This window comes from Lynx rufus, unplaced genomic scaffold (genome assembly GCF_022079265.1).
Source record: "Lynx rufus isolate CCGP_SWC_20201006 ecotype Redwood Valley unplaced genomic scaffold, mLynRuf1.p SCAF_5, whole genome shotgun sequence".
NCBI classification, from domain to species: Eukaryota; Metazoa; Chordata; class Mammalia; order Carnivora; family Felidae; genus Lynx; species Lynx rufus.
In genome coordinates, this window is record NW_025814867.1 from 99,538,145 (window position 1) to 99,553,940 (window position 15,796).

The 15,796-nt window shown below is 38.0% G+C and overlaps 1 protein-coding gene across 2 annotated transcripts; it reads right to left on the bottom strand.

The window, feature by feature from the left end:
- Positions 1–1,346: 1,346 nt before the first annotated feature.
- On the bottom strand, positions 1,347–15,520 carry GTPBP8 (GTP binding protein 8 (putative)). 2 transcript variants are annotated; one of them, XM_047099794.1, is made up of 6 exons: positions 15,083–15,520; positions 13,145–13,243; positions 9,952–10,082; positions 8,876–8,975; positions 6,347–6,465; positions 1,347–1,536 (listed from the first exon to the last, which is right to left on the bottom strand). In XM_047099794.1, exons 1-6 carry the CDS (start codon positions 15,518–15,520, stop codon positions 1,455–1,457), a joined length of 969 nt encoding a protein of 322 aa, XP_046955750.1. In that variant the 3' UTR covers positions 1,347–1,454. The 2 variants fall into 2 exon arrangements, with proteins under 2 accessions (XP_046955750.1, XP_046955751.1); XM_047099795.1 differs by lacking the exon at positions 13,145–13,243 and having other exon boundaries at positions 15,083–15,481.
- Positions 15,521–15,796: the final 276 nt, after the last annotated feature.

Genomic DNA, 15,796 nt, shown 5'->3' on the forward strand with positions numbered 1-15,796 from the left:
TATAAATAAAGTGCAGAGAAATCAAGTAACATGCCCAAAGCCCAATGTAATAAATATTAGAACTGAAACTTGAATTCTGGTCTTCTGATTCTGAATACCGTGTTCACCTGAAGGTGAATGATCCCAGCCTGAAATGACTGGTGTTTGAGCATGGACTGAGATTTTATGAAGAATATATACAAAGTCTAAGAAAAAAGATAACTTATAAGCATAGAGAGGAGCAATGGTCTTCCATCTACCAATAGCGCTTAATAGAAAAGTAGCCCCTTTTAACCTAGTCCATTTTATTATTTAAATGTAGGTAATAGACATTGTCTTTAAAAGACAAAAGCCCAATAAAGACACCGCAAACCATTCTCTACACAGTAGTAAATAGGTTTCCATATTATGGACTTCTATGTACTCTTGTCAGTCTGTTAAAACAGGAGCCCTGTTAAAATAGGAACTGTTAAAATAGAACACTATTTGTTCTAATGAACAGCATAATTAAATTATTTATAAACATTTTCCCCCAGGCACAAATTCATACTTGCTTTGGAAAGATGCAAGTTTTACAGCTGAAATGATCCTTCTGCAAATTACAGATGCACAACATTTAAAATAATGTTGAAGGGCACCTGGGTGGCTCAGTTGTGTAAGCGTCCAACTTCAGCTCAGGTCATGATCATGCGTCAAGAGTTTGAGCCCCACGTCAGGCTCTGTGCTGACAACTCAGAGCCTGGAGCCTGCTTCAAATTCTGTGTCTCCCTCTCTCTCTGCCCTTTCCCTGCTCACACTCTGTCTCTCTGTCTCTCTCTCAAAAACAAAACATTAAAAAAAATGTTGAAAAATTAAAAATAGATCTACCCTATGACCCAGCAATAGCACTGCTAGGAATTTACCCAAGGGATACAGGAGTGCTGATGCACGGGGCACTTGTACCCCAATGTTTATAGCAGCACTTTAAACAGCCAAATTATGGAAAGAGCCTAAATGTCCATCAACAAACGAATGGATAAAGAAGATGTGGTTTATATATACAATGGAATACTACTTGGCAATGAGAAAGAATGAAATCTGGCCATTTGTAGCAACATGGATGGAACTGGAGAGTATTATGTTAAGTGAAATAAGTCAGGCAGAGAAAGACAGATACCATGTTTTCACTCATATGTGGATCCTGAGAAACTTAACAGAAGACCATGGGGGAGGGGAAGGAGGAAAAAAGTTACAGAGAGGGAAGGAGGCAAACCATAAGAGACTCTTGAATACGGAGAACAAAACTGAGGGTTGATGGGGGGTGGGGGAGGGGGGAAAGTGGGTGATGGGCATTGAGGAGGGCACCTGTTGGCATGAGCACTGGGTGTTGTATGGAAACCAATTTGACAATAAATTATATTTAATATAAAAAAATGTTGAAATTATTGATGTTCAAAACTCCAGTTGGCATAGAGAATTTTGAATCTTCAGCTAAACTACAGGCCATCAGTCTTAAGATTTCCTGTTATATTTGCTATAAAGCATCTCAACAGATGGATTCCAGAATAGGTCACAGAACTGTGAAAAAAAAAAGAAAAATCATTTTCTTCTTTACTTCAGATATAGTAACAGATTTGACTTCATCCAACTTAAGAACTGTTTAAAAACTCTTGAGTTCCATGTATGAAACAGAATGTCTTAATTTGTCCTGCATTTCCTCTCTCCCACCAGCCTGTTGTATTCTGATGATCCATAGTATCAGATCAATTTCCTTCAGGATTCTAAAAATTTCAATGTATTACTACTTTGCCTTTTACTTCACAAAGTGCTTTTTTTTTTTTTTTAAATCGAGGTATAACTGACACGTAACATTGGCTTCAGGTGTATAACATAATGATTAAATACTTGTATATATCGTGAAGTAATCACAGTAAGTCTAGTTAACATCTGTCACCACCTGTCACATCATTATAATTTTTCTTGCGATGAGGACTTTTAAGATCTGCTGTCTTACCAACTTTCAAATATGCAATTCAGTATTAATAACTATGGTCACCATGCTGCACATTACATCTTGATAACTTATTTTATAACTGGAAATTTGAACCTTTTGATCCCCTTCACCCATATCTCCCATCCTCCATCCTTTACCTCTGACAACCACTAATCTCTGTATCTATGATCTTGTTTTGTTATTTCTCAAATTCTACATATTAGTGAGATCTTATGGTAACTTGTCTTTCTCTGCCTGATGTATTTCATATAGCATAATGCCCCAAATATCCACCCATGTTGTCACAAATGGCAAGATTTCATTCTTTTTATGGTTGAATTGTATCCAGTGTGTGTGTGTGTGTGTGTGTGTGTGTGTGTGTGTGTGTTTGTGTTTTCCCATTCTTTGTCCATTCATCTATAGGTGGACAGTTAGGTTTTTTCCATTTTTTAACTATTGTAAATAATGTTGCAGTGAACATGGGGGTGCAGGTATCTTTTCAAATTAGTGTTTTTGTATCCTTCAAGTAAATACCTGTAAGTGGTATTGTTGGATTATATGGCAGTCCTATTTTTAATTTTTTGAGGAACCTCATACTGTTTTCCATAGTGGCTGTACCAATTTCATCAACAGTGCAAAGGGTTCCCTTTTCTCCACATTCTCACCAAAGGCTGTTATTTCTTGCCTTATTTGGGGGCAGGGGGGGCTTTTTGATAATAGCCATTCTAACAGGTATGAGGTGGTATCTCACTGTGGTTTTGATTTGCATTTCCCTGATGATTACTGATGCTAAACATCTTTTCATATTTTCACCTTTTTCTTTTGGGCATGTGTGTGTCTTTTTTGGAAAAAAATGTCTATTAAGATCCTCTGCCCATTTTTATCAGATTTTTTTTGTCTCTGCTATTGAGTTGTAGGAGTTTTGTATTTTAGATGTTAACCCCTTATCAGATATATGATTTGCAAATACTTTCTTTCATTCAGTAGGTTGCCTTTTCATTTTGAAGATGGTTTCCTTCGCTGTGCAAAAGCTTTTTATAGTTCAGTGTAGTCCCACTTGTGTATTTTTGCTTTTGTTGCCTTTGCCTTTGGTGTCACATCCAAAATATCATTGCCAAGTCTGATGTTAAGGGCCTATGTTTTCTTCTAGGGGTTTTATCGTTTCACACCTTACATTCAAGTCTTTAATCCATGTTGAATTAATTTTTGTGTATGATGTAAGATTTCATTCTTTTTTATGGCTGAATTGTATTCATTACTGCATTCATTATTTTGCATAGGTCTGTCCTATTTTGCCAACATCATTTATTGAAGACAATGCCCAGTTATCACTGTATATTCTTGGCTCCTTTGTATAGTGGCCATATGTGTGTGGGTTTATTTCTGGGCTCCCTATTCTGTTCCATTGATCTATGTGCCTTTTTTTATGCCAGTACCATACTGTTTTGATTACTATAGATTTATTACATCGTTTGAAATCAGGGACTATGATACCTTCAGCTTTGTTCTTCTTTTGTAAGACTGATTTGGCTATTTGGGATTCCATACAAATGTTAAGACTGTTCTATTTCTGTGAAAAATGCCACTGGAACATCTTCTATTTTGGTTTTTATTTCCCAGATTAAAAGTTTCGATCCCTTTAGTTTGTTCTTTTTGTGACAAAGATTCAATAACCTTGATAACTTAGACCATTTTTTCATTATTTTTAAAAATCATCATCACCATTACTATGTCTGTTATTATCTACCTGTCTTACTATATCCATTCATATGCATCCATCCATTTGTCAGCATGGAAGTGAGCACACGGTTTCTCAGGATACATGGACTTTATGGATACACTATGACTTTTATGGGTACAGGAGTGGTATATACCTATACATAAAACAGGGAGAATATTTTCTACAGCACTGCTAATTCCGTTCTTGATAAAGTACAGCATTTTAGACTTTTTAACCAAAACTGCCTGCTTGAAAACAGCCCATAATGATTCCTGGGTCATAAATGAAGCTATATGGTTTAAAGGAGAGACACAAGCTGGGTAGTCCACACGCTAATTATGGCATCTTGAACTCATCTGCAACATTTCTGTCAACTACTGTAATTCTGTTCTTGGAGTACATTCTCTTTGCTTGGAATCCCACTACATAGAGAGCAACTGCACTCTACCTACTTACATATTTCTTCCATGCCAGTTATAAAAAAAGACTGATCCCAGCATTAATCTTTAGGGGTCTTTCACCATTTATACATTTCTACTCAACTGGGGCAGAGTTCTGTCATGAAGTTTAGCATTTAGCTTTTGCCTACAGCCTTAAAGGCCAAAGCCTGCTGGACTATACTCCCACCTTTCTTTTATAAGGATGATATAAGAAAAGAAGGAAACAAAACCGGACCTTCTCATAATAATTATTTTGTGAACAGGCCAAACTTCTTTCTGGAGGGATGGACTAGGACTTGGTCATGCACATAAGACCAACAAATGTATACAACTCTACTTTCTGAATTGGGTTTTGAGAGGTACAGAATACAGTCTGACAAATTCCTGTATGTGGTCACTATGGTATAGTGAATAGTGAAGTTCTTGAAAGTCACCAGATCCCGCATCTCAAGTCTTAGCCTTTGAGTGTTGTATGGCTTCTGCAGAGCCTTGGTCACTTATGGTGAGTACTGTGGCAGCAGTGATTCCAAGGTCATGCAGCAGAGAATGCTGACACGTCTCAAGAAGAGAATGTTTCTAAAAAGTACTGGGAATCTGATAACCTGGGTTGTTGGCCTAACCCTGCCACTTACTGACTGACTTTTGGCAAGAAAAGAAACTAACATTTATTATGTGGCTGTGTGTATATCTGTCACAATACATTGTATTTAATCCTTCCAATAATCATATTTTCACTAGTGAGAAAACAGGCTCAGAAAATGAAATAAGTTACTTTAAAATCTATGGTCAAGAAATAAGAAGAATCATGCAAAATAAAGGCTCTCTGACCCCAAAGTCCATGCTCTATTTAAACAGATACCTCTCTGCAATTCACTTCACTTCTTTGACTTGCAACCTTAACTAGAAATAGAGATGTTTATTGTGAGGATCAGTTAAGTCTTATGAGTGATGTAGTGATGTAACCTTCCCCAAGACCATCTGTTTTCAGATAGTTCTAGTTTCTCTTAATGTCAAGTCACAACCTAACCTGACTCATTTGATGGCATATAGCTCACAGCAGTGTGGGACTACTGCTTGATCATTCCCTTGTTTGGGACACTATAATTCTATTAATATAGGTCAAGAAAACATTGTCTGTTTTTCCCCAGCCCCATTATACTGTCAATTCAAATTCAGCTTACAGTCAACTAAAACTTTTTTCCCAATAAATGCTGCTATTAAGCCATAATCTGCCCATCTTATGTTTTTGCTGCTTTTTTAGCTGAGGTCTCACTTCCTTCTTATTAAACAGAATAAACAGCTGTCCTGCTATGACAATGCTCAGGGCTGTAAGAAGTAGGATTTCATTCCTGCCCCTAGGAGTCTCTATTATATAGATAGGATATAGACAAATAAACAGGTTAAACCCTTGAATGAAAGTCAAGAGAGAAGACCATTTTGTAGGAATGAATGAATGAAGGATTTTGACAGGCATGTTCACAACTACAAACAATTTAAATGTGATCTGGATTGGCAGGACTTTGAATGAATGATTACGGGACAGTTTTATATACAACCAAGTATTAGTTGGTCTTATTATTTCTCATAGCAAATACCATAGTGCCTTCCACAAAGAAGTTAAGAGAGAGAAAATCATACGGGAATGGCACTTTATCTGTGCTCTAGTACAAGTTACCTACTACATCCCAGGTATATGCTCAAAGTATAGACTCATGTTTCATCACTAAACGACATCAACTAGCTCAAAATTGCCAGCTAAAGAAATCATCATTTTGTCTGCTACCAGTGCTTAATTCTAACTTATATGAAGCACTTCTTCTTTACATATGGTCCTTTTAAAGAAAAATGTTTATCCCTCACAGCCCGAATGAGCTTTGTACCATAAAGATAATTTGCTTTTCTCTGAAACCGAGAAAAGCATGGTAGTATATTGTGGTTGCTATTTAGCTGATTTTAAGAAGTAAAAAGTTTTCACTTCTGTAGTCTAGGGTTGAGCTAGGCTGAGGCAGAAAGAAAATGAAGATACCTAGGGAAAATCTATCAAGAGCCTGTAGAAGAAGACAAACTAGAGGGAAGGAGAAAACAAAAGTGCTGATGGGTTGAGCCAATAAATCATGGCTAAATGCATAGCTTTCCAAACTCCTCTTATGTTAAGTAATACCTCAATCTAAGAAACACCGTTTAATACTAAAGGTTGTGAGTACATAAAAGTAATAAAAACAATTCAACTCTTACCTTACAGGAAACAACTGAGGAAAACATCCTTGTGTCTCTCTGTCAACAAATTTCTGGATCTGAAGCACTTGTTTTAAAAGATGTCCCTTGGAAGATTTGTCAATTTTTGTTAATACCATCTGTAAGAAAACAAATATTTAAGCATTAGAAATAAAGTATCTTTTAATACACAGTTTTGCACATTTTTCACTACAAATTTTTAGTAACTAGTAGATCCTTATCAGTTTCTTAATCTCTCTTGTTTCTTCATCTATAAAATAAAAGCAACACCCCCTAAAGGAGTTACCATGAATATTAAATAAGAATATATGCAATATACTGGGGTGCCTGGGTGGCTCAGTCAGTTAACTGTCCAACTCTTGATTTCAGCTCCGGTCATGATCTCACGGTTTGTCAGATCGAGTCCTGCATCAGGCTCTGTGTTGACAGCACGGAGTCTGCTTGGGATTGTCTCTCAAAATAAGTAAATGAACATTAAAAAAAAAACAAAACAAAAACATGTATACAGTGGATAAAGCATATACTATGTATTTCTATTTAATAGTGCTTTAACTACACAGGGCCATAATATCATGGATTCAAGACCAGTGAAAAGGACCCTTGAGTCATATTTGCAATTGATGTATGACAAATGTTGCATATCATCACTATACATCTCATGTTAACTAAGATACACAGTGAGCATTATCAGGCTGATCTATATAAAAATGCCAACATTGGGGCGCCTGGGTGGCGCAGTCGGTTAAGCGTCCGACTTCAGCCAGGTCACGATCTCGCGGTCCGTGAGTTCGAGCCCCGCATCAGGCTCTGGGGTGATGGCTCGGAGCCTGGAGCCTGCTTCCGATTCTGTGTCTCCCTCTCTCTCTGCCCCTCCCCCATTCATGCTCTGTCTCTCTCTGTCCCAAAAATAAATAAACATTGAAAAAAAATTAAAAAAAAAATAATTAAAAAAAAAATGCCAACATCATCATTTTTGACCTACAAAATGGTTCTGTCTTACATGTAATAATGTTAAGAAAAACCCCTAGAAATCAGGCTATTTGGGGCGCCTGGGTGGCTCAGTTGGTTAAGTGTCCAATTTCGCTCAGGTCATTGTCTCACAGTTTGTGAGTTCGAGCCCTGCTTTGGGCTCTGTGCTGACAGCCTGGAGCCTGGAGCCTGCTTCAGATTCTGTGTCTCCCTCTCTCTCTGCCACTCCCCCACTCACATTCTGTCTCTCTCTCTCAAACATAAATAAACATTAAAAAAAAAAAAAGAAGAAATCAGGCTCTTTGTATCTTGTATCTGATACAGTTGTAGGAATGATTATAAAATGAATTAAAACGACTTTGATCTATCATATTTTCCTGGGGAGTTTCTATAAAATTATATTTCCTGACTCATCATTTATGCTTTTCAGTTATAAAAAATGTTAAGGGTAAAAGAAGTGAGAAGCAGAAAGTGTTCTAACTACTTGTGAATCCCTCCAAATGGCAATCTTTCCTCATAAAAGCAAAAAAGCTGATATTTATTTATATATTTTGTTATTATTATCTTTAAATATGCTGATATTTAAAAGGAAACATAATTCCTCTATCACAAGCTCTTTTCCAAAGAAGAAAATAGTTATTTCCTTAAAGTTGAACTGAGAAAAATATACAATTTCACTAACTGGTACCTATGATACCAAATCAGGAATACTGTATCACTTAATAAAACCAGTTTGGCACTATTTGGGTATTTTCTACTATGTGGACTATATCAGACCTTTGACTTCTCATCACTAACTAGTTATCACTAATGCTTCACAGAGCTTTTGCAAACCCCAATTCCATAACCTCAAGAATACAAAAATGCTGCTGATTAGTAACATGGTTTGATTTGCATTCAACTCCACTGTTACATTTTAGTGGTTTCCTAACTTTTTTTGAAACCAAATTATAGTCAATGGACTCTTCACTCTTCCTTAGAAAGAAACTTTAGAGTGCTATCTTATCTGCAAAACTCACAAAGCAAAATAATGTGGATACCAACCTACTAACCTGTATTCTATTCTAGGACAAACAACAGAAAAAGCCTTGGTAAGATATTCCTGAAAGAAATTTTGTTTTCTTTAAGAATGTAAAAATCCTACTTGTGTGTGCTGGAGCTATTTTCTTGCAATGGTTCTTAAATTGCAAATCACTTTAGCGAATTTTCAGTTGCAATTTCATTTACATTTTTGATAAGTACTATTTGCCAAGCTGCTGTTAAAGAACTACTAACATGTTTTAGACAAATATTTATATTGCCACAGAAAAATGAAAGGGAAGAGCACAACTTGAAAATACTTTACTTTGACTATAATTTCGAAACCTTAAAGCTGAGGGAGAGAAAAGAGAATAAAAGTACCACAGAAGTTGTCTTAATGGCTGATAATCAAAAAGATTAGTCAAAAGGGACTCTTGCGGAGACAAGACCTGCTCTTTCACCAAACACACACACACGCATTTGCACATGCACACAAACTGGTATTTCTAACTGCAACCATGATTTGAAAGAAACACTTACCACATAAGGTAATGCAAATTCTTCACACATTTCTATGGCAATACTGTCGGTTTTTTGAATTCCAACAACACTATCCACTAACAAAAATGTTCTCATCAAACTGTAAGAATGCAGAAATAAAAATTAATGACAATATAAAATACACTCATTCATTTCTCCCCTGACCTTTACTATCCTAAGAAATTTTCCTTTGAATAATTTGCATTCCAAAATTTAAAAATTTCTTTAGGCAAAAGGAATTCTCAGTTCACTAGGAAGTCCATTCTATAATCCAATAACTCTCAATGCTGTTACTTTCATTAACTAAATGTACTAAATATTAATTTATTTTAATACCATGTATTGAACCTAAGATCCTCTGCCTAAGACTAGATACAAAGACAAATGAGTCCTTTCCCTTAAAAGCTTGAACTCTAGTGGGAGAGACATGAAGCCAATTAACGATGTTGTCACAAAAATGTCTAAATTTTCAAATATTATTTTAAGACTAACAAATAATGGAAACCAGACACATTATGTTTTGTATTTTTTTGTGTGTAAATATTTCATCTTAGTTTCTATGTAAAGCTACAAGCAAGATACTTATACTTTTTTATAATTCAAAAGTTTAACATTAATTTCTCTATATGTTGTGCAATGCTTGAAACATAAAACTGCCATTTGACTACCTATGGAGACCAAAGAAAGTTACATTTACTGAGGATGTGGTGTCAGAAGTATTTTTAAAATGCACTGAAGTTTATCTAAATGTGGTAAATACCACAATAACCAATAATCTTTATTTTCAAAATTAGTCAGCTAAGAGTTTGATATAAAAACATTAGTGAACTCTGCTGAAAAACTAGTTACAGTCTCAATTTAGGAAAGCACTGAAATTTAAAATTAAGCTAATCTACAAGAAAAAATTAAGCAAGGAGTATACACCTTGGCCCTACATGCTGTACTGTAGAATATTATGAGAATAAAATGGACCGTCTAAAAGAAGTCACTTGATAATGTAGAGTCATACGGTGCAGAATATTCCATTAATGAAAACGTGCTTTTAGATTAAACTTACAAGAAAATTTTTTCCTTACTTCCTTCGTTGTTTTAGATAGGTCTCTACCATGTCAACAAAATCTTCAGGAGCTCTATAGCCATAACCTGGCATGTCCACCAATGTAAAATATTTTCCAACTTTGAAAAAATTCATCTTCTTTGTGTGCCCCTGATAAAATAAATGGAAAAATAAAAGCTAGCTTTGTTAAAATATGTCCTTAACCACCAGAGAGTCTTAACAATAGAGAACTGATAGTTGATGGAGGGAGGTGGGTGGGAGATGGGCTAGATGGTTAAGGAGTATTAATGAAGGCACTTGTTGTGATGAGCACTGGGTGTTATATATAAGTGAAGAGCCACTGAATTCTACTCCTGAAACCAATACTGCACTGTATTTTAACTAAAATATACAAATATATACAGGTATATATGTCCTTTATATATTTAATGACTCAAAATATTTTTATTCAATTTATTAAAAGCCTAAGTATTATGAATATAATCCTAGCTGGGTTGATGATGATACAGACAAAGAAGATAAAAGAGAAGTGGCTGGAGATAAGCTTCGATGATACTACTTCTTCCCTCCAATTCATTTTTAAGAGAATCTATATGATGTAAGAACTCTGGATTAAGAATATGTAGCCAAATTATGTTGGAGTCTTTTCATTAGCTCTGTCTCAATAAAAAGTTACCCTGTAATGGTGTGACTGTATTAGTTAATATTCTCTGATGAATAACAGATCTCCACTTTTTTTTTTTTTTTTTAATTTTTTTTTTTTTTCAACGTTTATTTATTTTTTTTTTGGGACAGAGAGAGACAGAGCATGAAAGAGGGGAGGGGCAGAGAGAGAGGGAGACACAGAATCGGAAACAGGCTCCAGGCTCTGAGCCATCAGCCCAGAGCCTGACGCGGGGCTCGAACTCACGGACCGCGAGATCGTGACCTGGCTGAAGTCGGACGCTTAACCGACTGCGCCACCCAGGCGCCCCACAGATCTCCACTTTAAAGAGAAATAAATTGGGGCACCTGGCTGGCTCAGTCAGTTAGATGTCTGACTTGGGCTCAGGTCATGATCTCAGGTTCATGAGTTCAAGTTCTACATTGGGCTCTCTGCTGTCAGTGGCACAGCCTGCTTGGGATTCTCTGTCTTAGGGCATAGACTGGCTAAACTAAAAATACTTATTGTCAGTCATACAGCTTTTCATAAAACCTAGATGCAAAGTCTGATAGTTTATTATGCGGAGACTACTCCTTCCCTAGGATCAGATGTTTTGCACGTTTCATTAGATGGTTTTTGTGCTTTCATTAAACCATTTTTTAAAAGCATATACAACACTATAAAATATGTGTTAAACTAAAATGATGTAAAGATGATAAAAAGTCAAAGTTTTGTGTCCAATGACACTATTAATCAGAAAACAAACAGTTAAGATGTAAAATTTAAAAAGTCAATTGTTTGGAACTTGGAATAAATACTTCCAGAGGAAAGATTTTATAAAACAGTGCTTAGGTTCCCATCAGCTGATGTGTCTATCCACAGGAAAATGACAAATCAGGAATGTCAAAAATACATTTCTTCCAGGGGCACCTGGGTGGCTCAGTCAGTTGAGCGTCTGACTTCGGCTCAGGTCATGATCTCGCGGTCTGTGAGTTCAGGCCCCACATTGGGCTCTGTGCTGACAGCTCAGAGCCTGGAGCCTGCTTCTGATTCTGTGTCTGCCTCTCTCTCTGCCCCTCCCCCGCTCATGCTCTGTCTCTCTCTCTCTCTCTGTCAAAAATAAATAAACATTAACAAAAATTAAAAAAAAGAATACATTTCTTCCACTGTCCTCTAAGAGAGAGGAGGGAACCACACTACCTAGAAATGAGAATTTAGCTGGGTTATCTGGTAAGACAGAGTAGGCGTAAGCATAGGAGGTTTCATGAATGACAACAATCATCGGCATCAGCGATGGAGCCAGGGAATCAACTATATGAAGAAATGGGGAGCAAGCGAAGACTAGTGAAGCTTCATGGAAGGGTTCCAATGCAAGGAAAGGGAGGCAGTGAGCACAAGGTTGGTGGGAATATATAACAAGGTGAAGGGAACTGGGGGTGAGTTTTAAGGAGAGGGTATCTGGGGCGCCTGGGTGGCTCAGTCGGTTAAGCGTCCGACTTCGGCTCAGGTCATGATCTCGCACTCCATGAGTTCGAGCCCCGCGTCGGGCCCTGCGTCGGGCTCATGCTGACCGCTCAGAGCCTGGTGACCGTTTCAGATTCTGTGTCTCCGTCTCTCTCTGACCCTCCCCCATTCATGCTCTGTCTCTCTCTGTCTCAAAAATAAATAAACGTTAAAAAAAAATTAAAAAAAATAAGGAGAGGGTATCTTAGATATTGGTACAGTCTGCATCACTGAGAGAGAAGTAGAGAAAATTAAAAACTGACAAAGTTACTACAGCAGACTAGCTGACATAATCACAAAATTCGGCCCTGGGTAAACCTGGGTCTGTCTAATTGTATATGTGTATGTATGTATATATATTTATATCTATGTATAAAGAGAGAGGGAATGGGGAAGAAAGGGAAAAAGGAGTTTGCAAGATATAAAAGCTTATAGGAGGAAAAAAATAATTCAAAACAGTTTCCTCTAAAATCAGCGTAAAACTAAATGATCAATCTTAAAGAAGTAAATATAGAATGGCAAAAGAACACTTTATATGGCAACTCTTTGGAAAAGATCTGGACAAAAGGATTTCCTCAAGAAACTTGCAAGACTACTAAAATAAATACAGACATACTTTCTTTTTCTTCAGGGAAATATACAGGCATTAATGAAATGTCTTACTTTACTACTTATTTGAAAGAAATCACCTTTCTAGGGGCACCCTGGTGGCTCAGTTAGTTAAGCGTCTGACTCTTGATTTCAGCTCAGGTCATGATCTCATAGTTCGTGAGTGTGAGCCCTGCGCTGGGCTCTGTGCTGACAGTGTGGAGCCTGCTTGGGATTCTCTCCCTCCCTCGCTCTCTGCCCCTCCCCAGCTTGTGCTCTCTCAAAATAAATAAATGAGCATTTAAAAAAAAAAAAAGAAGAAGAAGACCTGTTCTAGGAACTTAGCAAGTATGGTTTCTTGTACCTCTCAACATTTATTAGTTATTTTAGTCAATTTCAGAGATAGTTTAGACAATTTCACATTTCAATATACTGTTTCTTTTAAATTCCATCTCCCCATCCCTTTCCTTCAACATACCGGTTTTTTGGAGACTCTGACTTCAACCTCTGGCGCCAGTGAAAAAAGGGCTTTTATTAGAGAGGATTTTCCAACATTGCTTCTGCCTATAAAACACACCTTATACAAGGAAAAAAAGAAGCTAACTGAATACTAGGTTTATATATACATTTTTATTATATGTTGTATTAGCTGCAAAAATCTGTCAAACTACTGTCTTGCCTAGCCATGTAAAAAGGTGGCCTATGGGGCACCTGTGTGGCTCAGTTGGTTGAGCGTCTGATTTTGACTCAGGTCATGATCTTGCAGTTCATGAGTTTGAGCCCCGCATTGGGCTCACTGCTGTCACTGCAGAGCCCACTTCAGATCCACCGTCCCTGTCTCTCTCTGCCCCTCCTCTGCTTGTGCTCTCTCTCTCAAAAATAAATACACATTCAAAACAAAACAAAACAAAACGAGGTGGCTTACATTTAGTCAAACCTCAAATTCTAACATACAGCTACCACGTATCGAATGATTTCCAATGCCAGGTACTGTTCAAAGCACATAACGTGAATTTTCTGATTTACTTTTTACAACATCCCTATAAGGGAGGTAATAGTATTATCCCCATTTTACAAATGATTAAAACTTGAGGCAGAGAGAAGCTAAATAATTGGCTCAAAATTATACAGCTAGAAAGTGAAGAAGCTGGAACTGAACTCAGGACATCCATCTCCAGAACCTGTGCCTTTAATGACAGTATACTACTCAAGAATGTCTGTGACAATCATTAAGCATTCCATATTTACAAATTTTTAAGTTAAAAACTAGATGCATTTCAACAAAACTTACTCTACAGTACAACTACATGCCTGAAACTGCATTTCCCCACTGCAATTCCCAGAGTAGACTGCAATACCATTGTAATTACGAGGTTATTCCTTCCTCTTGACCTCTCTTGCTCCAAATAAGCTTTTCTCCTTTAGATCTCTATAGTGTAGAAAGAAACAAAATGTTCCTGATACTAACCATTAATATACGTGACTCTGCTTCTTAACATGGTATGAAGGGGGTACAATACCAATCAGGGTTCTAAGTGAAGGCAGTATGACCCGCCCCCCTCCCCCAGGGGTGTTTTGGAAATCTGTAAGGGCATTTCTGCTTATCAATATGAGTGGGTGGTACTTAGTGCACAGGGAACAGGGGCACTATATATTTCACAAGACTGGGGTCAGTCCTTCAACATGAATTGATCTGAGTCCTGCATATATTTCAAAAGCTTTGCCAGATTAAATCCAATGATAATGTCTAAATAAAACTGAATTTAAAAAAACAAATTACACAAAAAGTCCAGTAATTAAGAGCCTAAGTGGAAACACGATGCTGTCTTGTAATTATTAAATGATTTACCTACATCCTTAGTTCTGACTACATAAACTACCACAACCGTTCTGATTAGAAGGAAAGTTTCCACTGAAGTGGTGCAGTTACTGCAAATAGATAATGAGATCTGCAAGACAAGCCTAAAATGCACACTCGTGCAACTTCACTAAAGTTGATTTTAAAAAACATCATTGCCATGTATATATAATTCTTATTTTTGCACGGCCGGAACTTTGGCTTGAGTGAAAATTACATATTGGTAAGGACCACCACATTTATGAAACTATTAAACTTTTCATATTCCTCACTTTGTCTCATTTGTCTCGGCATACTTTCCCCACTTTAATTAAAAAGGAAAACGATAATAAAAGGCCAGTTAATTTTTTTTGTACGCTTGGTTTGGGTTTTTACAATCTTTTAAAATCTTCTATATTCATTACCAAAATAACTATTAACTATATGTGCTTTTTTGGCTAAAATAACTATATGTGTCCACACGAAGCTAGACATTTCTCTCCCGTTCGGTGACAAGAACAGGTGAGGGCAATATGCCTGTCCAAGTCTTCACGACCAGAGGGCGGCGGTGGCTCTCACCTCAGGGCTGGGGAGGTCTGGGGCGTGGTCGAGACGCACCGCGGAGCTGAGGTAGCTGATGCGGTTCCGGGACGTGGCCGTGAAGACGGCCTCCGCCTTGGAGATGTCCTCCAGGCTCGGGTTGAAGATCTTCACGTGAAGGTCCAACCTCGAGTCTGGTGTGAGCTGCCGCTCGAGTTCCTGCAGTGGGAACACGAGCTTCGTCATTTGTCTCTTAGGCAGCCTGAGCACGTCAGTGAAGGCGTGGAACGTGCTGCAAGCTCGGCTCAAGCGCCGCAGCGCCGCTGGCACCTCAAATAGCGTCCTCACGGCGTGCCGCAGCCTCGGTATTGCCATTTTCTTCTCCAAGAAGCCCCGCGGCTGGGCAACAGGGCCAGGGTCTGGTCTGCGCGTGCGTGATCCTGCTCCCGCTACGCCTGATGGGAATTGTAGTCTCATCTGGACTCACCCGTTTCCTTCTGAGCTTTGATTCCAGGGAGAAGGGGGCTGGGGTTTCCTGGCGCAGGGCAGGCAGGTGGGGGCGGGGGATTGGAGGCTGGTGGTTGACTTTCACACGCAGGCCCGCTGACTACTGTGCCTTTGACTTGTGTATCACTGTGGGGAGGCCGTTTAACGGTTTACAGAGGTGAAAAGATACCTGGGCTGTGTGGCCCTTGAGTGTCAAACGAAGGAGCAAACGTGTGAAGCTCTGGTGGATTCCGGGCCCATTTACTC